This window comes from Zingiber officinale, chromosome 5B, assembly GCF_018446385.1.
Source record: "Zingiber officinale cultivar Zhangliang chromosome 5B, Zo_v1.1, whole genome shotgun sequence".
Lineage (NCBI taxonomy): Eukaryota > Viridiplantae > Streptophyta > Magnoliopsida > Zingiberales > Zingiberaceae > Zingiber > Zingiber officinale.
Genome location: NC_055995.1, coordinates 105,019,745 through 105,043,189, shown reverse-complemented (window position 1 = coordinate 105,043,189; position 23,445 = coordinate 105,019,745). Strand labels below are relative to the sequence as shown.

Below are 23,445 nucleotides of genomic sequence, written 5' to 3'. Positions count from 1 at the left end.
CCTACTCATGACAAGATATACAATACATGTTGATCTCATGTTGGATGACCTATCAGTACCATAAAACTCTTGAAAACGAAAAAAAAAACAACAAGAACATTGTATAACATATGAACCTCAAAACTTAACATAACTCCTTCAAATGAAATTTAGAAACTTCTACCAAGTTTAGTAATGCATAAACTATAACTCATGAACTGCATGACATAACAGAGGACAGGTTTCGTGACATGCTAATAGGGCCCCCAGACAGTGTGCCACGCATCCATCTCGCCTCCTCGGCTACTCCGCCTCCATGCCTTTTATCATATCCTCCATGCCTTTTATCATATCCCGAGTTGCGTTTCCTTCACCTACAAAATCCACATAGTGAGTCCTAAGACCCAACAAACATATTAATATACTAATGTGCACGAGATGAAGCTGTAAAACCTAGGACATGGACTTGATTGTACAAAGTAGTATACATAACCTACTTGGGAGATGAATATGTCGTAGATATGGTAACCATCATTAGAGAACATTCGTGAGGTCCTAGATCATGTTAACTTGGTTGCCCACGCATTTCATCATCATTCATGTTTGGAAAGGCCCTCCCCGGAGCTTATCCGGGGCACCAATCCCGTACTGCCACCACACGTACAAATATTCATCCCCATATCCTTACATGCTGCTCTTTTTTTTATATTATTATTATTTCTATCATTCTTTTGCAAGCTTCATGAACATTTCGACATTCATCACATACTTCATAGGCATTCATGCATAACACTTTAATTAACTTTCATGAAAAGGAACAATTGTACCCTCATGCATTTCATACAGATACTAAACATATTTAAATTAACTTCCATAAAAAATTGAAACGGGTTTAGAATCTCATGCTGGGCAGGGTCAATGAGATATGAAATAAGTCACAAAGAGATGCAGCTGGGCTTCTCCCAAATAGGAAAAGAAATAGTTTGTAAAGGATGATCATGACCAAAACACAGTAACAAATATTGATCAATTATCTAAGGAAGAAAATCCAGAGCATGTAAATTTCTTATGGGAAAAGGACGTTGAAAACTTGACCCTCATCAAAAATATGCCACTAAGGTGAGTTACAGAAAGATAATGCACTTTCTCCAAAATCATTTGAGTGATTTATCAAAGTTAAAGTGAATCACATCATTTACAGGACTATGAAACTTGGAAACAAAAAGTCAAGCACTGAAGTTGGTACAAGAAACTTAATATACAATCTGGTAAGGTAAACTAATAAGCTTTCCTTCAACATTATAAATCATGCATAACCCGAAAGAATCATGGAAGGCAATAATCCTACATGACCCAAGTCACCCTCTACCAAATATGTCACAAAATACCTAGCTAACATGATTAAGCAAGCACAAGTTGAAGTCACAGCGAGAACTCTCTGAATCAAATCCGAAATCCAAGCTATCGTGATTAAGCTATCACACATTGAAATCATCAGCAGGAAATCACAGTATCGAATCTGAAATGCCAAGCAAATATGATTAAGCAAGCACGCATTGAAATCGTCATAGGAATCACAAAAATCCTTCGGAAAACAGGGTATGACTTAAAAGATATTCTTCCTCCCTAAGTTTTTTTTTTCCTCCTAACCCAGAGATCTCAGTCACCAAACCAAAACGAAGCATCCCAAATCCATTCGGACTCAATAGAGAATCGTCACTCCAATCGAAGGTACCTCCCTTATTACCCCACAACTTCAAGCTCAACAAAAGAAATATAAATAATGCTTGCCTTTCCTTTGAGATGGAGGAGAAATCAGGCTTCGGAACGTGATCAAACCTTCCTCCCCACCGGCAAAACACCTTTCCTTTCCTTGTTGGTACCGCCGTCGGGGACCTTAGGCAAAAGGAGATCGCACCACTGTCGGGAGCTCTTGCTTAGTGGAAATCACGCCAGCGATGATGAAGAGAGGAGAAGATGAGGGTGGCGGCGACCACGGGGTCGGGAGGTGAGGAAACGAGAGGAAAAGAGAGAACTTAGGGTTTTCTCCCCCTTTTTTTTTGTTTTTAGGTCTCTTAAATAAAACTTTAGTTTAATCAATTCAATCAACTCTCATCTAAATTGATATCCTTAAGGTCTAATAGGTTTATCCCCATTAATATGCCATACGAGCCCTGCTTAATCCTTTAAAAATTCCTGAAAATTTCCTAAAATTCTATAAAATAATTTCTTAAGGAACGATTATTATTTTATATTATTATTATATTATTTATTTATCGTCACTTAATTACCTTCATCTCAGGAAACATCGAACTAATATAAAAAAATATCTCAAATCCCTAATTTACACATTCGATGGCTCGTGTGACCTTACAATTACATTGGTGCAAAATATGCTTTAGACGAAGGATCTACAAGTTCTGAGATGATGAATGCAAGGGCAGAGCAATGATGGAGATGCATTTGTTAGGATCTCATAGATCCCCACACAGGTTCACCAATTAGGGTTGATGAATGGTTAAGGTGACAGATATGGCGACAACAATGGTTTGTGCTATTATAAAGCAATATCTTGTTCAGTGTTTATAAGTTAGGAAGGGTTGGAGAGATGGTTTTTGTTGGAGCAATCTAGGTACCCTAGGTTTTGATATTTGAGCAAAGGTTTAAGTTAGGTTTATTGTTGTATATGATATGCATTGTGAGTGTGCAGGATACAGGTACAATAATGAAAGTACAAGTGTGATCTTGATAAAGGAGAAAAGTCCAAGAGTAGTCATGGCGGTGTAAGTCCAAGTATGTAGTCTTGGCAACGTAAGTCCAAGTGTGACTTGGCAATGGTTGAAGTCCCGGAGGTGAGGAGCCTTTTGGCAAAGGAAGATCCGACAACTAGGACAAGGCTGAAGGAAGCTCCAAAAGGTAAGGCGTGAAGGATGAGGAGACATTCGAGGGGCGCGAGGCTGATGGAGGAGGCTAGAAGGTTAGGTTTAGGTTAGTCGGGCAAGGACGAGTGCTGAGTGAATGTACTTGAGGGTTAAAATTCTAGGGTTAGGGTTTTACCAGTCGACTGGCAACTAGATCAGTCGATTAAGCCAGGACACAATATTTTTGTGTCTGACGGTTGTGAAAACAGTAAACTGGTATTGTAGCAATCACTGTACTTCCATCAGTCGACTGGTATCGAGCCGTTGACATGGAACAGTCGAATTCCATAAAGGACTAGTCGACTGGTAGCGGGAAACACAACTAGGTGTTTCCTCCTACTCTCTATTTAAGAGAGCTCGGGGTGCTTGGCTAAGGTTGACGAAATAGAGGTGGTTAACCCCTATTAGTAGTCTTTCTAGCTCGTGTGTGATCCGTCTGTACGTGATCAAGGTTGTGGCAAAGTTTCTCCATCCACAAGGAGATCGTACTAGCCGGAGGTTTTCCAGGGATTGATCTATCGAAGGATTGAAGTTTTGTCCACCTTACGTACATGCCGTGGAGTAGGAGTAAGTTATCTCCGAACCACGTAACCAAATGTGTTAAGGTTTGCTTGGTTTTCTTCTTGTTTAGTGTTTAGGGTTTAGCTTTGTACTCGTTAGTTTGTTTTGTATTCCGTTACGTACTAACGAGTGTTGGAAGCGAACATCATGGGTGATCGTCTATTCACCCCCTCTAGCCGGCATCATGGTTCCAACAATTGGTATCAGAGCGGGTCGCTCTTCTATGGACTAATCGCCAAGGGAGCAAAGTGCTAGAGGAAGATGGAGTCTGAAAGACCTTTAGGATGGGATATCCGAATCCCACTTCCATACGATCGAGATGATTTTGAGTACTTGATGAAGCGGTTGGTGACTTGATTCCGAATGGATTGGGATCATTGGACTGCATTGGAAGTTCCGTTCGAAGCTCCGACGGACAAGAAGAGGAAGCGTCTCTGATCTCGGTATTGGATCAAGGAGTAAAGGGAGCAAGCGGGGACGAATAGGAGGTAACTAAAATTGTATTGAATTTATTATCTTGTAATATTGTGTCGCATGTAGGTGAATAAAAGTATGCTCATGAGTTATGGAGCAAAGTAATCGCGCTTTATAAGAACTCTATACAAAAACAAGGAGTGGAGGAGCCCAAGGAGAAGGGCTCATTAGTCCAAGAGAACGAGAAGAATCAATCGGAAGTTGAAACAAGCTCAACATCCGAGGAAAAGGAAGATGAGGAAGTGTCATTCACATCTTCAAGGGAGGAGGATGTGGAATCGTTCACTCTTCGAAGGAAGAAGAAGAACAATCCAAGGAAGAGGAGGTCCTGGAAGATCAACCTTCAACTGCACCCAACGAGAAGAGAACTAAAGGCCACATCAAGTGCTTTGAGTGCGGGGAGATGTGACACTACAAGAGTAGATGCCCTTCACTCAAGAAGGGAAAGGAGGTAAATCCTAAACCTGGTAAAAGTTCTTTTGAAGACTAACGTGGGTTGTAGGGATGGTGCCAAGGAGAAGAGACACATTCGATGCTTCACATGTGGTGAGTGAGGTTACTACCACACAAAGTGCTCAAGGAGAGGAGAGCTCAAGAAATTAGCGCACTTGAAGAAATGGGAGAAGAAGGGGAGTTCAAGTCAAAGGGGAGTTCCAAAGGTAAAAGGGAAGGTAATCCCTAATTTAAAGTTTAATTTAAGTTCAAATTCCTTCATGCTGGTTAAGAATAATGAAAATTATGTACCCATGCATAATTATGGATTTAGGTATAATGATAGGAACGTGGTTAATACGGTAAATAACCCTAGTATATCAAAATCTATGATTAGTCCTAACAAAACCAAACTACCATGCTTAAGGGGAGGAAGGTAGTAAATGATCAAGACATTAATCCCAAGAAGGGGAGACATATGTCTAGAAAAGTGGGTAGGTCTGGGAATGTCCAAGGTGGATATGGTGATTCTAAGGTTATAACCCTAGAATTAGAAAATTAAGCCCTAAAGTCAAGGCTTGAGGAGTTGGAAAAAGTCCTAGATAGGTTCATTATTGGACCTAGAGGACTTGATATGTGTTTGGGTGGTCAAAGACCCAAAAGTGACAAATTGGATCCCTCCAAGGCCAAAAGGAGGTCAAGTGCTAGGGTGACACATGATAATGGCAAGGGAGGAGTGACTAAGGGCAAGAGAGAATCATCCAAGGCCAATGAGAAGAAATATGTTAGGGTTGCATATAATTATAGCAAGGATGAGGCGCCTAAGGTTAAGGACAAGAAGAAATTAACTAAAGATAAGATGTCTAAGGTTAAGAAAGTTAAGTTTGTAGACTAAGTGTCACCCAAGGTGTACTAAAGTGGCCTATCAATAGTGGATGAGTCACATAGAGAGGTGACTAAGGCTAAGGGTTCTAGGGGGATCACAAAGTCTTTAGGGCATATGGTAAATGGATCTCAAGCGGACAATGCTTGAGACTCAAGATGGGTTATCAAATGTGCCAAATTGATTTGGAGATGAATTTGAGTCTCAAATACAAGAAATTGGCATAATTGAGTTGTGATTTATGCATGAAAATATAAAATGATATTCATATTGCATGAAAATTGGTTTTAGATGTATATATGTCATATAAACTAATGCAAGGGATGCATTATGGTTTAGTATGGGCAGATACATAAGAAAGCCAAAACTAGGACTTTAGGTCAAGGTTCAATTGAACAATTTAGATGGTTTTGGATTTCGTGTTAATCTTGGGATCCATGATCAATATATTTATATATATATTTTTCCTAAGTAGAGATTGGTACAACAAATCTCTTCATAAAATTTGAGGGGCCGTTTGGTTTAGGGGAATAGGAGTGGGGAATGGAAATGTGAATCATTGATTACCATTGTTAATGTTTGGATTATAGGAATAGGAATACAAATAAGGGAATGAATCCTTGAAATTGGGTAATGACTCATTCCCATGTACCTCCCCTTCAATGAGTCATTACCATATTTTCATTAATCAAAATATTTCTTTATTCCAAAAATACCCTTGACCTAAAACTAAAATTTTCTCCTTTAATATCAAATATCAAAATATATTTATTTATTTTTTCTTTCATATCACTTCTCTCTCCTTGTTCTCTCTCATCATATTTTCTCTCTCATCATTTTATTACATACTTTCTCTTTTCTTAATCTCTCATATCACTCTCTTTCTTCTTTTTTTCTCATTACACTTTATCTCTCATCATATTTTCTCTCTCCTTAACCTCTTCCATCGCACTCTCTTCCTTCCTTTTTTTTTCTCATCATACTTTCTCTCTCATCATATTTTCTCTCTCCTCAATCTTTACCATCACACTCTTTTTTTTCTTTTTTTCTCATCACACTTTCTCTCTCCTCAATCTCTCTTGTCACACTTCCTCCTTTTTTTTTCCTCAATACACTTTCTCTTTCATCATACTTTCACCCTATCATACTTTCTCTCTGCTCAATCTCTCACATCACACTCACTGTTCTCTTTTTTCTCATCACACTTTCTCTCTCACCATATTTTCTCTCCTCAATCTCTCTCATCACACTCTCTCTCCTCTTTTTTCTCATTACATTTTCTCTCTCTTCATCCTCTCCCATCATACTTTCTCTCACATCATATTTTCTCTCTCATCTTCTCTCATCATGCTCTCTCCTATCACACTCTCTTTTCTCATTTTCTCTCATCACACTTTCTCTCTCATCATGCTTTCTCTCTCATCATTCTCTTTCACCATATTTTTCTCTCACATCTAATTTTTTCTTTTATTTTCCTTTAAGGGTAAAAAAGGAAATTTTGATTTATTTCGATAGAAAATATGCAAGTAACCAAACATTGCTTTTAAGAGTGATATCCATGTTCATACCCATTCCCATTCCACAATACAATGATTCCCATTCCGATTCCTATTCCTAGGAAAGAACCAAACGCCCCCTGAGAATTTTTGGAAGTGTGGAATTTTTGGTGCATTTATAAAGTTGGGTCAGAGATGCTATTTTTGACTGAAATAGTGTATCGGTCGATCAGTTGACTGTTAACGCTGTTCATGAGCATAGAATGTCTCTGTGAGCTCGTTTTGAAGAGGGCAGTCAATTGGAGTTAATGGCAGTCGACTGATACAGTCTGAAAATGCGTTTTAGCAATAGGAAATGACCAAAAGGATGGTGACCATGTATGTAATCTTATGGGGGATTAATACATGATGTTTATGATCATTAGAGGTTAAAGAATTTAGTAATATGAATATTGTTGGAGCTCTTTTTGATGTATAGCAAAGGGAAAGAAGTGTTGGATTTAAGTGGGAAACATATACGCCCTTGTAAGAAAATGTAGCTAAGGGGAGCTTAGGTGAAGGAGGAGCAATTGCTCACTTATTGGCAAAGAGGGAGAAGTTTAACTTTACGGGAAATCCTAGCTCAAGGAGGAGCTTAGGTGAAGGGGGAACCTAGAGTTAGGTTCCATGACTTATGCATGAGTAGATATGCATGTTTATTTGCATTGTTATTGCATTTATATTTTCCTAACTTAAACGGGTTGCCAAACATAAAAAATGGGGAGATTGTTGGGGCAATTTAGGTGCCTTTGATGTTTGGGCAAAGGTTTAAGTTAGATTTATTGTTATATATGATATGTATTGTAAGTGTGTAGGATACAGGTATAACAAGGAAAGTACAAGTGTGATCTTGGCAAAGGAGAAAAATCCAAGAGGAGTCTTGGCGGTGTAGGTCCAAGTATGTAGTCTTGGCAACGCAAGTCCAAGTGTGACTTGACAATGATTGAAGTCTCGGATGTGAGGAGCCTCTTAGCAAAGGAAGACTCGACAACTAGGACAAGGCCAAAGGAACCTCCAAAAGGCAAGGTGTAAAGGATGAGGAGGCATTTGAGGGACACGAGGTTGATGGAGGAGGCTAGAAGGCTAGGTTTAGGTTGGTCGGGCATGGACGAGTACTGAGTGAATGTACTCGAGGGTCAAAACTCTATGGTTAGGATTTTACTAGTCGACCGACAACTAGATCAGTCGACTGAGCTAGGGCACAGAATATTCTGTGTCCGACGACTGTGAAAACAGTAAATTGGTATTGTAGCAGTTACTGTGGCAGTCGACTGGTATCGAGCCGTTGACATGAAACGGTCGAATTCCATAAAGATCTAGTTGACTAGTGGCGGGAAACACAACTAGGTGTTTCCTCCCGCTCTCTATTTAAGAGAGCTCGGGTTGCTTGGCTAAGGTTGACGAAATAGAGGTGGTTGACCATATAAGTAGTCTTTCTAGCTCTTGTGTGTGATCCGTGTGTACGTGATCAAGGTTGTGGCGAAGTTTCTCCACCCACAAGGAGATCGTACTAGCCGGAGGTTTTTTGGGGATTGATCTATCGAAGGATTGAAGTTTTGTCTACCTTACGGACACGCCGTGGAGTAGGAGGAAGTTATCTCCGAACCACGTAACCAAATGTGTTAAGGTTTGCTTGGTTTTCTTCTTGTTTAGCGTGTAGGGTTTAGCTTGATACTCATTAGTTTGTTTTGTATTCAGCTGCGTACTAACGAGTGTAGGAAGCGAACATTGTGGGTGATCGGCTATTCATCCCCTTCTAGCCGACATCAAGGTCCCAACAGGTTTGGTTGAGTAGCAACAAGATGTTTTATGTTCTAACAGTTGCATGAGATGAGCAATGATGGGTGTTGCCCAGGTTAGGGAAGGAAGGAAGATTGCCCATGAGAAATAGATAAATAGATAGGTAGATAAGGCAGCGAGGGAGATTTTGGGAAATTAACAAGGAAAATTTATCATTAAGACCTGGTCTAGGTGTTGCCTCTATATTAAACTTTAACCTATCCCTCAAATAAATTATACTACCAATTTGAAAGTACTATATCAATCTTATTAAATTATTAGACAACATAACATATATTATAATAATCTAACAAATTAGTAATTCCTCATGGGAAGGGATGAAGATTTATACAATATAACATTCTCAATGAATTAAGTGATTATAGCGTACAAGAAGAAAGTGTCATCCTATACTATTGAACTTACCTTGATAGATATTTTATGGCATATAGGGTATAAGATGTTGAAGTTCAAGATCATTTGTATAAGTATGCTTAAATGATTTTATTCTAAGAACAAATTCATTTGAAATCATTCTCTCTTGAATGTTTGTCTCACCTTGCTAGGGGTTATAGTTGATGTTGGTTGATTATTTTTAACATCTCTAATTCAAAATTGAACATGAAATTTTTATTTCCTTTAACTCCTCTATGGAAGATTGATGTATTCATAGAGTAAGAATTACATCCATAACATCTATGTCAGTATTTTTGCTTGAATGTATCCAAAACTATTTGCTTACTAGATGACCCCTTTAGAGGAGAAGGATTATTATATGAAATCACCCTAGTCTAGATACTTTGTTCTCTATTTCCATAGGCAGGATCTTGAGGAAAAGAATTTCGTTTCCATCAAGCTGAAACAATATGTGATGCTTTCCAGGTTGTTTGGCTTCAATTTCCCTTTTATAACACTAAAACAGAAGATTTAGTTACGATTAGAACTAAACTTTTGTAACTTCATCCAAGACTTGATCCAGTTAAAAAAAAACATGTTTCACGATTCAAAAAATGAATTTCTAATAGAACCTTGGATACAAATTGTAAGAATGTATGTTCTTCTTCAAATATTCTACCGAGAGATAAAGGATTAAAATTTTTTAAGAATAAAATTTTAAATTGGAGTGTGAAAATCTTCCTCAAGTATATGCTATTGAGGTAAAGGATTAAACTTTTTAAAGAAATAAATTTTTTGATTGCAGTATGAAAATGAGATACCCTCTCCCTTAACTATTTAAGTTTTTAATAGAACAAATTACACTTTTATTGCTGAACTATACCTGCTACATTTACATTATTGTATATAAACAGACCATTTGTCAAACAAAGGAGTGAGATGCAATCAAGATTGGATTTCAAATAATGGTGCAAAACATAATTCAACATATCTTTTTAAAGAAAATTATAAAAAACCTTCAATGTTTAGCGTATCCAACTCAATCCATGTAAAAAAAATTAAAAGCTAGGCAAGAGATTGTGCATAAATGTGCAAAGTAAAAAAAAAAAAAAACCATTACGTATAAGAATCATGATATTAAATAGTGTAAATAGGTAGTACACAATTGACCCACTCAGCACATACACGTTAATATTAGAATGATAAAAAATATATATTTGTAAATAAAGTATTTATTGCATTAAAAGTAAGTGGCTAACTTATTACGTACAAATTACATGCTACTAAATGGGGCTGCTTAGGATTTAAAAACCAATTGATTTAGATTTTTAAATGCATTTGTAGACTAGATATGGGGCTGCTTGGAATGCAGTCAAAGGGACCCTCTTCAACATCTGCCTCAGTTGCTGCATATGTAAGCCCAAGTGAGACTTTTTAAGTCATGAACATAATGCCTGACAAAAAAGTTGTCATTAATGATTCAATGCCCTAATCACCCGAACTTCCATTTCAATCTCTCATATTACCTCCTTGTGATTCACAATCCCCAGCTTCCAGTGTCAATTTCAACTCCTTACTCCACTCGTACATTTTATCTTCATCGGCAAAAAGGGGGTCTCAACTCTTCCTTTGCCTCCATCTCTACCTTCTTGTGTGGTCTCCTCACCATGTTGCCTTTGGTACCTAGTAAGCATGACATTGTGGCGATGAGAATCAGTAATTGTAAGTGAGGTATAAGAGCACATAGGTAGTGGAAATAGCAACGTAGAAAGAATAACAAGATAAATTGTGGTTCTCATGAAATTTAGTAACGTAATAATAAACTTGAGATGATAATGAAATTAAAACATAGCCTAGCATGGTATAAAAGCTCGTGTTGAACTGCGCCTGGTATGGGCAAAACATTTGGTTCCACCTATAGACCTGCATTGACACTCCCGATGTCTCGAGGCTACAGATGTGTTGCATGAGCCTTACGACCGCCGCGGAGGCATCGCGTGAGCACTGTGGCCGTTGCGGATGCATTGTGTGAGCTCCGGTGGTCGCGGACGCATCGTGTGAGTCCCACGACCGTTGCGGAGGCATCAGATGAGCACTGTGGCCGTGTGTGTCAGCTTCGCGGCCACTACAGGCGCGTCACGTGAGCCTCGCAATAAGAGGGGCAAGAAATTAACTTTTAATTAAATAAAACTTACATTAATAATTTTAATCAACTTCTAATTATAATAAAGATAATTTAAATTGACTTAATTAAATTCTAATGAAACTATCACATTAATTATATATATATATAATTATTTTTTTATTTTTTGTATTTTTTAGATATTTAGATTAAAGTTTTTTATTTTTAGTTAATATATTTTATAGTTAAAAAATATCAAAACCATATCAGAATATACGGTGCCAAAACTATATCGCTCCGGTCTATGACTGAAATCTCAGCATGGGTTGAAATTTTAAATCATGTAGCCTAGTCTAGCCTGATTCATCCATCCCTAATCTCACACACAATCTCACAATGTCCTTGTGCTGTCTGACAATATCCCTGCTGGGTTTCATTCTTTATTTTGTAAATCTCTATGTGGATATAAAGATCAGTCACACATCCTTATACCCAACCCTTTATTAGCAGGTGCTCGCACAATAGTTGCACTAGCTAGAAATATGCTAAAAACAATTTGTCACACCGACCTTAGTTTCTCTCCATCTACAACATTGATCAGGCATCACACTTGTAACCATGGTTTGGAATGTCATATTGTGCTAGGTGAAACAATCGAAATATATTATCCTTATGAATTACTGAATCTGGATCCTAAGCACAAAATCATATGCTGATGAGTATCCTTTCAAGCCAACACTCGACATTGCTTGACATTCTAAAACACGTCAAAATGAATTGTAACAATGTTGTTATTCTTTTTAGTTTGTTTGCATACAAGATAATGTTAAAGTTGTATTATTTCTAATGGAAACCAAAGTTCATATATTAGTTGTCTTATCATTCTTGTTTTTCTTCATCTCTTTCCTCCTTCAATCTCCAATTTGTCACTACATCATACATTAAAACATTGATTGGATGCCGAAATAGTATCGTTCCAACAAAGATTGAAACACCGGCATGGTTTGAGATTCAGAATCTTATAACAATTATTCAACTATTACAGGATACAAGAGTACACTCAATTGCTGACCTCAATATCTGGCCACACTATGCATCACTTGGGCAAGGCACATAACAATCAAAACACACCTTTCCTAAACCCATTGATGAGATTGATCACTTCATTTTCTGCACTATCATCACATGTTATGACTTTTCACTGCATAAGGGGTTAGGTACAGACCTTGATGAGCAAACTCATTGCTCAACAAATCACTGATTTGATGCCCGATTGGCTACTTTGAGGTTCGAACTACCAAACTAGTAGCAATCATTAAAACCTTAAATTGACCAATTGCTGATCTCGCATTCATCAAATATACCACTACCATCACAATTAAAACAAGATTATAACAATGCCATTTTTAGAGATTAACTTCTGATACAGCTTTCACCAATATTTTATGCTAATATATGGAAAAAAATAAATAAAAGGCATGAAATTGTTGAAATGGAGGAGAATATGTTGACATGGAAAACAAGTAAAATATTTGGTGCAATGAGATTGCATGATATTTATTTAGTATGATTAAAACATGATTCATTTTTATAATCGTTGTCCTGAATTACATAAATCTGATCTGTGCCCATCCTGTTGGTGTTGCTACTGATGGTGGTGTCAAGTATTAGGGATGATAATAGGTCGGGTTCGGGTCGGATTTTATATCTGCCGTACCCGTACCCATCAGATTTCTGATATCCATCTCTATACCCATATCTATTAAAGGATCGAATATCTTCTATACTAATAATTTTTTCTTCTTTTCATCCAACTATCATCATTGAACAAAAGCACATTAGAGTTAACATCATATTAAAAAATATATATAATTTAAAAAATAAATTAAACATCTATATAACCTACTGCTAACATCAACAAAAATAGCTAGCGGATTTTGAAAAAAAATTCAATATATATATATATATAATTTAATCAGGTATTTGAGTCGTATATCGGATATCGATAGTCCCTCTATACCTCTTCCATTAGGGTCGGATATTGGATCCTCCATCGGGTTCGGAGGAAATTGTCATCCCTATTAAGTATGTTGATTAGGCCTATGGAGATTGAACAAAATCAAATTAAGGGAAATATTTTTGTTCAGTTAATCAAATGGTGTTAAACCTTTTAGTTTGATCTCGGAAGTAATAATATGTAGATAATTTATCAAAAATATCAAGTAGAAAATTCCATTTGATATGGTTTTAGCAATAAGATAATATTGAACTTAGTTGTATTATTTCAACATATGCATATTTCTAAATGTTATGTTGTGTGACAGACATGATATAATAGTCATTTATAATAATAGGTTTTTTAGTGAGTTTACAATAATAGAATCAATAGATAAAGTCATTTATATAATAGGATATTTAGTTCGCCAATTTACTGAACCATGTAGATATTTTTCTGAATGCTCAAATCATGTACGTGAGTTTCAAAAATACCAAATCACGTACCCAATATTTGTTTTTCCCCTCTATTTCCGCTTGCCAAATCATGATGTGCATCCGAATCAAAAGACAAATCTGAACAACACGTGCTTATTCTTTGCGATGTGCATCCATGACACGCTTGAGGCAACGTCAGTGGAGTCGACATTTTATGGTGGTGGCCTACGGTGGGTCGGTGACATTGAACAAGGAGGGTTTAGGAGGCGATGGCTGAAGTCGGGTTGGTGTGGGACTCCGAGTGACATAGGGTTATGCGGGAAGGGTCAGAGGGAGGAGGCGGTGGTAGTGGCAGCGTTGGGCCAGCGTACAATTACACAGGATAAGGTCGGAAGTCGGCATCGTCGACGACATAGGGTAAGGTCGGAGATCGACGTCGAAGGTAGCAGAGACGTGGTCACGTAGGAGAGGAGAGGGACGCTACCGGGGGGGGGGGGGGGGGGTTAGAACTTAGAGTTTTTAATTAAACATTAGGTAAAATATTCATAAATTTAATTTAATTCTATATATTCATATAAATTTATTTTCTTATTAAATATTAATTATATTATTATTATTTTCTTAAATAAATTCAATTTGGTTAAAATTTTAGTTGTTTTTAAATCCTTATCATCATAGGTATTAAAAAAAATATTTCGATATATTATAGGAGGCCTCGAGCGCACAGAGATCTATCAATTTTCTAGAATTGTATTATATCTAAACCCTAAACCATAAAATCATAGACTTCTTGAGAACAATATTAAGGGCTTGAATGTCTTCTTGAGGTGCCTCAATTTGTCGACCAACTAAAACTTCCTTCAGATTTTGTGTGTTTGTGTTTTCCTACAAGCCTAATAATCACTCTAAATTCCTTCTTCCTGAAGAACACGAAACCATATGATTTTAATAAAGACAACAAGCATAAAGCTTCAAACAAGAAAAAAGTACCTTTTATCTTTTTTAGGCAATGAATTTATAACTCCTTTGACACAATAGGAAAACATCTTATGACAATGTCGAACGCTCATTTTAAGTGATACAACGTTCATACTCACTGATAGACATCACAATTGAAATCCTTGGACTCCCCTCTTTTTGAAAATATAAATTTTCTATTTTATGAGTGACTAAGGTTCATTGGTCGATTTTGTCCACAAGTGGTTGATGGACATAAAGAACTTGGAATGACATTAAATTAGTACTTATGTGCTCTCAAACATTAATGCGATATAATATATTGAGAGCATCGATTTTTTCAACTCGAGCATGAGAAATGATATCGAATGCTTATTATAAATGATACGACGATGATATTCGCCGATAGACACTACATTTAAGATTCTTAGACTACCCTCTCTATGAAAAAATATATTTTTTAATTTTTTTAAATGGTTAAGGTTCACCTATCAATTTTGTCTAAAAGTGGTAAATGGATCTAGAGACCTCGGTATGACATGAAATCAAGACACATGTGCTCGTCTAGTTCTCCTAAATATGTCCATGCCTTCAAACATCAATGTGATATACTATATTGAGAGCAGTGTTTTTTTTTTAACTTGATTTGGATGTCGAACGCTCATTATAACTGATACGACGCTCATACTCATTGTTAAACACCCCAAATGAGATACTTAGATAGCACAAATGAGATTCTTGGGCTTCCCTCTTTCTAAAAATATATATATATTTTTATTTTATGAATAGCTAAGGTCCAAAAGTGGCCGATAGACCGACTTTTTTTTTTAATTTTTTGAATGATTAAGGTCCTCATTCGATTTTTGACGCTGATGGACCTAGAGATCTAGAGACCTCGGAATGATATTAAAGCAGTATCTATGTGCTCGTCTAATTCTCTGTAATATATCCATGCCCTAAGCATCAATATTTTCTCATGCCCAAAACGAGTTGAAAAAAATCATTTTTCTCAATATGGTGTATCACATTAATGTTTGAGGGCATAAATTTATTCAGGAGAACTAGACGAGCACATAGATTTTAGTTTCATGTCATTCTGAGGTCTCTAGGTCCATTGGCCACTTTTGAACGACACTGGCTGATGGACCTTACAAAAAATATTTTTTTATATTTTTAGAAAGAGTGGAGTCCAAGATCTCAATTTTTAGAAATGGACCTTACAACATTTCTCATGCCCGAATTGAGTTTAAAAATCGTTGCTTTCAATATAGTGTATCAATTTGATGTTTAAGGGCATGAATATATTTAGGAGAACTAGACAAACACATAAGTTTTAGTTTCATGTCATTCCGAGGTTTTTAGGTCAATTAGTCACTATGGACGAAATCGGCTGATGGACCTTAGCCATTCATAAAAATAGAAAGTTTTATATTTTCAAAAAGAGGGGAGTCCAAGGATCTGAATTGTGGTGTCTAACCATGAGTATGATCATCATATCACTTAAAATGAGCGTTCGACATTATTTCTCATGCCCGAATCGAGTTGAAAAAATATTGCTTTCAATATGTTGTATCACATTGATGTTTGAGAGCATGAATATATTCAGGAGAACTAGACGAGTATATATAGGTTTCGATATTATGTCATTCCAAGGTCTCATCAACAACTTTTCGACAAAACCAACTAATGAACCTTAGCCATTCAAAAGATACTTATTTTTCTCATAAAGAGGGGAATCCAACGATATCAATTGTGATGTCTATTAGTGAGTAATCGTCGTATCACTTATAATGAGCGTTCGCCATTATTTCTCATGCAAAATCGAGTTGAAAAATTGTTGTTTTTAATATGTTGTATCACATTGCTGTTGGAGCGCATGAATATATTTAGGAGAATTAGACAAGTACATAGGTTTCAATATTATGTTATTCTGAGGTCTCTAGGTTCATCAACAACTTTTGGATGAAACCGACGAATGAACCTTAGCCATTCAAAAGATAATTTATTTTTCTCAAATAGAGGGGAATCCAAGGATATCAATTGTGATGTCTATTAGTGAGTAATCATTGTATCACTTATAATGAGCGTTCGACATTATTTTTCAGGCCCGAATCGAGTTGAAAATTGCTGTTCCGAATATAGTTTATCGCATTGATGTTTGAGGGCATGGATATATTTAGTAGAACTAGATGAGCACATAGGTCCTGATTTCATGTCATTCCGAGGTTTATAGGTTCATTAGTCACTTTTGGACTAAATCGGTTGATGGGACCTTAGCCATTCATAAATAGAAAATTTTATATTTTCAGAAAGAGGGGAGACTAAGAATCTCAATTGTAGTGTCTATCGAGTATGATCGTCGTATCAATTATATTGAGTGTTCGTCGTCATTTCTTATGCCTAAATCGAGTTGTAAAAATTGTTGCTTCTTAAGATGGTATATCACATTGATGTTTGAGGGCATGAATATATCTAGGAGAACACACAAGCACATAGGTCTTGGTTTTATGTCGTTCCAAGGTTTTTAGGTTTATCAGCTACTTTTGAACGAAATCTGCAATGGACCTTAGCCAATCAAAAAGTTTATATTTTTAGAAAGAGGGGAGTTCAAGAATCTCAATTGTAGTGTCTATTAGTGAGTATCATCATTGTATCACTTATAATGAGTGTTCGATATCATTTCTCATGTCTGAATCGAGTTGAAAAAATTACTGCTCTCAATATAATGTATTACATTGATGTTTGAGGACATGAATATATTAAGGAGAATTAGTTTTGCACATAGGTCCTGATTTCATGTCATTGCTAGTTCTTTAGGTTCATCAAGCATTTTTGGACTAATTCGACTAATGGACCTTATCCATTCATAAAATAGGAAATTTTATATTTTTTAAAAAGAGGTGAGTCTAAGGATTTCAATTGTGGTGTCTATCAGTGAGTATGATCGTCATATCACGTATAATGAGCGTTCGACATCGTCGTATGATGTATCCCTTTTGAGTCGAAGGATTTCATTGCCTAAAAATAAATGAAAGGTACTCCTGAGTCAAAGAAGTTCACGGTTTCACTGAGGATGAATTTTTGGTTGGTTGACAAATTGAGGCACCTCAAGAAGTCATTGAAGCCCATGAAATTGTTCTCAGATATTCTAGGATTTTATAGTTTCAGGTTTAGATAATTACAATTTGAGAAAATTGATAGATCTCCGTGCGCTTGAGCCCTTCAATAATATATTGAAATATATATTTTTAATAATTATGATAAGGATTTTAAACTATTAAAATTTTAGCTTAATTTAGTTTATTTAAAATAATAATAATAATAATATAATTAATATTTAATAAGAAAATAAAATTATATGAATATATAGAATTTAAAATAAATGTATGAATATTTTATTGGATAGATTGATTAGGATATAGGAAAGTCTATTTGAACTATCATATTTAAGTTGGTACTTGATTAAATTTATTAACCTAATATTTGATTATAAACCCTTAGTTTGAATGCCCCCCCCCCCCCCCCCCCCTCGCCCGCCCGCTGCATCCCTCTCCTCTCCCGTGCAACCACGCCCCTGCTGCTTGTGACGCCGACTTCAGACCTTACACGTGCCACCGGCGATGCCGACCTCTAGCCTTACCTCATGCCACTTTGCTTTGCCCGATGTTGCTATCGCCTCCTCCCTCCAGCCGTTGCTGTCCCTCACTCACTTGCTCGTACATCACCACCGTTGATCGTCAAGCAGTCCACGCTCACCATCGTCTCCTCATTGCTATCAAAATCTCCCTCTGAGCTTTCCCATAGAACCTTATGTCGCTCGGAGTCCCACGTCAACCCGACTTCAGTTGTCGTCGTCGTTTGCCTCCTGTTCAGCGCTCTAACCCATCGCAGGCCACCACTGAGAGTTGCCGACTCGGCCAACGTGCTTCCAAGCGTCGTCGTGGATTCATGTTGTAAAGAATATGCATGCGTGGTTCGGATTTGTCTTTTGGTTTAGACACACGTCATGATTTAGTGAGTGAATGCAAAGGGACAAAATGAGTATTGGGTGTATGATTTGATAATTTTGAAACTCACGTATATGATTTAAGTATTCTTGCCGTATTTAGTTTAACAAAATTTTAATATTTTATGCAATATTAATTGGAAGTAACAAACGTTGTTAAAAATATCATTGAACTCATAAATTTAGCGGCATGAATTGCCCCCCTAGTCTGTAGTATGTAATTGAGCCTTTGGGTTTTGCAATTCATGACCGACAAAATCAATATGTGGAATTGATGGCTCTGAGTATGTTTTTTAACAACATCATTTAAGCTTATGGATTTTAATTGGAAGGGCTCATGATTTTCTTTTCTTAGAAAAGATAGTACATTATGTAGGTATTTTAATTTTCATTTAGCTGTATATCATAAGCGTGGCCTTTTTATTCTAGTGCAACCTTGAAACCTAAGATGGCCTTGTTATGCTTTCTTCCTACTTTGCATATGCATTTTTTTTTCATACTTTATACTCGGGACATCAAAAGGCTTATGCTTGAGAGGCTACTTGGGCCGATTATGAAGGGATCACTTAGTTTGGCAAAAGATTATACTTTGACCCTGGGCAGCCTACAAGGCTGGCCCCACAACCATCTGTAGATAAGCAAATTAGGAAATTGAGCAGGTCACCACATGAAAGAATATTTGCTCCGTCTTCATCGGGAATCGACCCTTGCTAAAGGGATCACTTAATTCTTAAAAAGATGAAATACATAATTCTGGCGGCCTCCTCCCATACCATTGGGAGGGAGTAAATCAAGAAACCGAAGTTAGTCATCATATGGGAGGGTAATTCCTCGGTCTTTGTAATCTGCCATGTGATAACCAACTCATCTATGTCTTGGGGTCCTAAGGGATCACTTAGTGGTGGTAAAAGATGATTCACTCGTCCTAGCGTCTCCGTCAGCCCACTGAAGGGATCACTTAGTAATTGTATATATGATGGACGACATATAAACCGTCACAAACTATACCAAAGTGAATTAAAAGCTTAAGCTACCCTATTTTTCAGCTTGTAGTGTGTGTTAACTGAATAAATATTTTAAAGTGATAACTGAAATACTATAGATATCAACATAAATATTTTTTAATATTTTGGTATTGCCTGCATATGCCACTGTGCTCCTGTATGCCCACGCATGCATTATTTAGTTGGTTGGCTACATGTTGCCTGTATAGGCTTTTTGAAACCTTTTCTACATTTACATTTTTGGTCACCATGTTGCAATTTTTAGCCTTGCTTAATTCTTTTTTGAAAGTTTAACCCTATGAAACTATAATTTTTGGAGGTAGTCGTTGGGATATTTCAAAACCATTCATCTTATTTTATCTGATGTTTCAAAGCATTGTTTTTTTGTACGATTGTTTAGAAGCTACACAATCCATTGAAAAGAGCAACCACACTTTCTCCTGCTCATTGTTCTCGACAGCTGCCTTCAATACCCTTGTTATTAGTTGATTTTTAACTCAAATGACTTATAAGAAATTATATTTCTTGTTTGGACCTTTATACCCTTTGCATGGATCATCTTGGGACGTTAAATTTGTGTTTGGATCACCCCTGGTTAAAGACATTTATTCAAATCCTGTCTGAATATAAAGGAACATTTGAATAAATGTCTGGTTAAATGCATTTAGTCAATGGTTGCGCAATTTTCTCTACCATACTTCTGAATGACTAATACAAAGGTCAAACATTGTACTTGTACACAGAATTATTTTTTATTTTTTCCCCTGATTTCATGCTTTTCAGTTGTTTTGATGTTAGTGAATGATTCAGTAACTGTTACTTCTAAGTATCCATGACTAGTCCAATTTTGACAGAAAGACTTGGTTCTTTGTTCACATGATATACTTTCTTCAAAAAGGAGCTCTACTGCATACTCGGCACTTGCAGTCAGTTCCTTCTTGCATCCAGGTGTCAGTTCAGAGTCAGCTACTACATCTATAAATAATAGGTCACACAGTGGAACACTACAAAGATCAGATGAAGTTACAGTGGACAGTACCTTTTCCAAAAAATGCAAAATTAGATTTTCTTTGAGTAATAAGGATGTGAACAGGCATACTGATGATAGCTCCACGTCACTACCATCAATCAAACGAAAATTAGCTGAGAGGGACTCTCTTTCTGCTAAACAACTTCCACGAAGATCAGCATCAATGGCTTTCCGAGTATCTACAGAAGATGGAAACAGGAAAATTAAGGCAAAAAAGGTAGCCTTCTTTGAATTAAATAATTCTTGGACTTTTGCTAACTACTTGCCCAATCACATTTTGTTATGTTGCAGGAAGTTCTTAAGGATCTTGTGATATCATCAGATCAAGCACCCTTGCAAAATCAACAGCCTTCGAAGGGGTATTTTTATGTACCTCATGGTTCTCTTTCCAAAGAAAGGGCTCCGAAACAGGATATGGAGCCTCATGAACCAAGAGAACCTGGTGGATAAGTTGAAGGATGAACTGTTCAAGTTGTTCTTTTCCATTCTTGGTTGCCTTGAGTCCCAGTGGACAAATTGAAAGGTGAATACCACATAATCAATTTGCAGATGGTGCAGACAGCAAACTGATGAAACAGGTTTCACCAGTGTGTCCCCTGAGATTCCAAAAACAGCGCCACTGGTGAAAACATGGTTCCCCATGTATTCATCCAACAGCAATGCAGCCCCAAGCAGAATGTATTGATGTCAAATTTGTTTATATATCAAAGGATGATATTATAAAAGAAGAGCTGAGTATCCTTTGATGTATGATCTTGGCTTTCACTGTTAACTGCCAGCGTTGAGCTTGACTGTACCCACTTCAATGGCAACATGGAAGCTTTTATGGGTACAGGACCCCTGGTTGCAGGTTTTGTAAACTTATTTGTACATTCTTCGCATCTAAATTCTCAGGCCTGATCTGAAGGACAGGTTCCTTTTTTCTTTTGCTTTGTCTTTCTTTTTTTTTTCTCTTTTCTTTTTGCCATGGTGGTAGTAGTCATACCTTAATTGCTGGAAATGGAAATCCAACAGACGAATCCCACATTTAGCATTCTGTTATTGTAGAAAAGAGTGTATTATGTATTGAACATTAGAGAATAGGTAGGTTAGTAGGTAGGATCAGAAATAGCATTTGGTGATTGTAATAATCATTAGGGTTGTAATAATCCATAAACGTTAGTCTTAAAAATACAAGCTTTGTCTCTATATGTTGCGTTTCATTTCAGGCTTCTTTTCCATCACGATGAGATGCCCTAAAGAATCTATCATCAAGCTCTGTCATCAAAATAATCTGTTTTCTCAATCAGGGACATGCTAGTTCATGTTAATGAATAAGCTTCATATTCAGTGGTAAGAATTCGTTTATATTCCTTGATATGCAACATTTGTGAGCTCTTAACCTTATGTTCATGACCGGTGGAGTCATGTTTAAAGGTTGTTTCATTTATTATCTTGTTTGCTTAACTGTCACCGCAGGTGTTGAAGAAAAAAACATTGTATCGTTTTATGTATAGTTTGGCTGTGTTTGCAACAATAAAAACAGTAGTGGAGAAAAACATGATTCGTTTGATAAAACTTCAGAGGAAGGGTTATTTTAACATTTTCTTAACTATTCAATGTTTTTATTGTTCATAAGTTGAGAATTTTCCATTATAACTAATGTTTTATGTAATTTAAAAATTGTTTTCATGACATGCTTTGAATATCTTATTCTTCATTCAACGTGAACGTAAAAGTAAAAGCATGTTTAGTGATATTTCATATTTGTTTTGTTATTTTCAGTTGAAGTGGTAATTTATTTACTAATAAAAGTTAATTGTGTAGGGAATATTTCTCTAAATTATTGTTGCAAATAATATGAAGATAAAGTAATTAAGTTACAGTATTTTGAATTGTTTAAATCGTACTATCATCTTTATAATAATTACATGTATTATGTGAGTAATATATGTGATGAACTTTTAAAAATTGTTATGTGAGTTTCAAATTTTAAAAATATAAAAATTCTCTACTTTTAAAAGTTATAAATTAATATATACTTCATAAATTTTATAACCTAAAGAATAAATTATTTTTACAAAGAGCTTTAAAAATTATGAATACACTTTAATGATCTTCTTTTGTTTAATGCATCTATCTATTTAAATTAAAAAAATAATCTTAAGAATGTTTATATGGTAATTTTAATATTATATCATCATTCTTTTGGCCACCTAAAAGGAAACACTTACAAAATCTATATGCTTCGAAGTAAATTATTCTTTAAAAAAATAAATAAAATATAATAATTATACTAATTTTTGATAAAATTGTTATATAATTAATTTCTATGATAATATTAAATTTGAATACATTGAAGTAAAAAGGTGACATGACTCACATTAAGTAGTTCAGTATCATTGGTCTCATGATAAAATATAGATAGATAAATTATGAGTATTTTGTCTCAGTACAGTGGCCTTTTGTATAAAAATAAAAATTTAATTTAAAGGAAAGTCATTATTGACACTCCATATATCCATATATAGATAGCTTAGGGAGTTTTAGTCCCTAAGCTATGGTGTCATAGTAAGAGATAGGACAAGCTCCTTAGGTAACAAGAGTTTAGATTTCAACCAAGACATATTACATATGAGGAATTTGAAAAACTTGTGACTTTGGATCATCCGTTAGGATCCATTTACACTTTATAATTTATCCTAGTCGTCGATGAGAAATTTTTATTAGGCAACGCCAATTAACCCCAAGATTAATCGGATAGTAAGATCTAAATACCCAAATTATATATATAAAAAAGTATACTTAGAGCTTGCCCTCTAGGTCAAGGTGCAACGACAAGACAGTTAAGTAGTTTCCCAAGCACCTACTATTTAAATCCTAGCTACGATATATATTGTGGAATATTTTTTTTTAGTTGGATAAAAAATTTGAGATGTTGGCTGCTGAATAAG

General features: G+C 36.0%; 1 protein-coding gene across 2 annotated transcripts in view; it reads left to right on the top strand.

The window, feature by feature from the left end:
* The window catches only part of LOC121985266, a 33,499-nt gene extending 11,799 nt beyond the window's left edge, over positions 1-21,700 (top strand). The window contains exons 15-16 of one of the 2 annotated variants that reach the window (XM_042538606.1): positions 20,337-20,729; positions 20,804-21,700. In XM_042538606.1, the coding sequence (XP_042394540.1) occupies positions 20,337-20,729; positions 20,804-20,962 (552 nt within the window). In that variant the 3' untranslated portion in view covers positions 20,963-21,700. Of the gene's footprint in view, positions 1-20,336; positions 20,730-20,803 lie in introns of those variants that run through there. The other variant, XM_042538607.1, reaches the window with a different exon arrangement.
* The last annotated feature ends 1,745 nt before the right edge of the window (positions 21,701-23,445 follow it).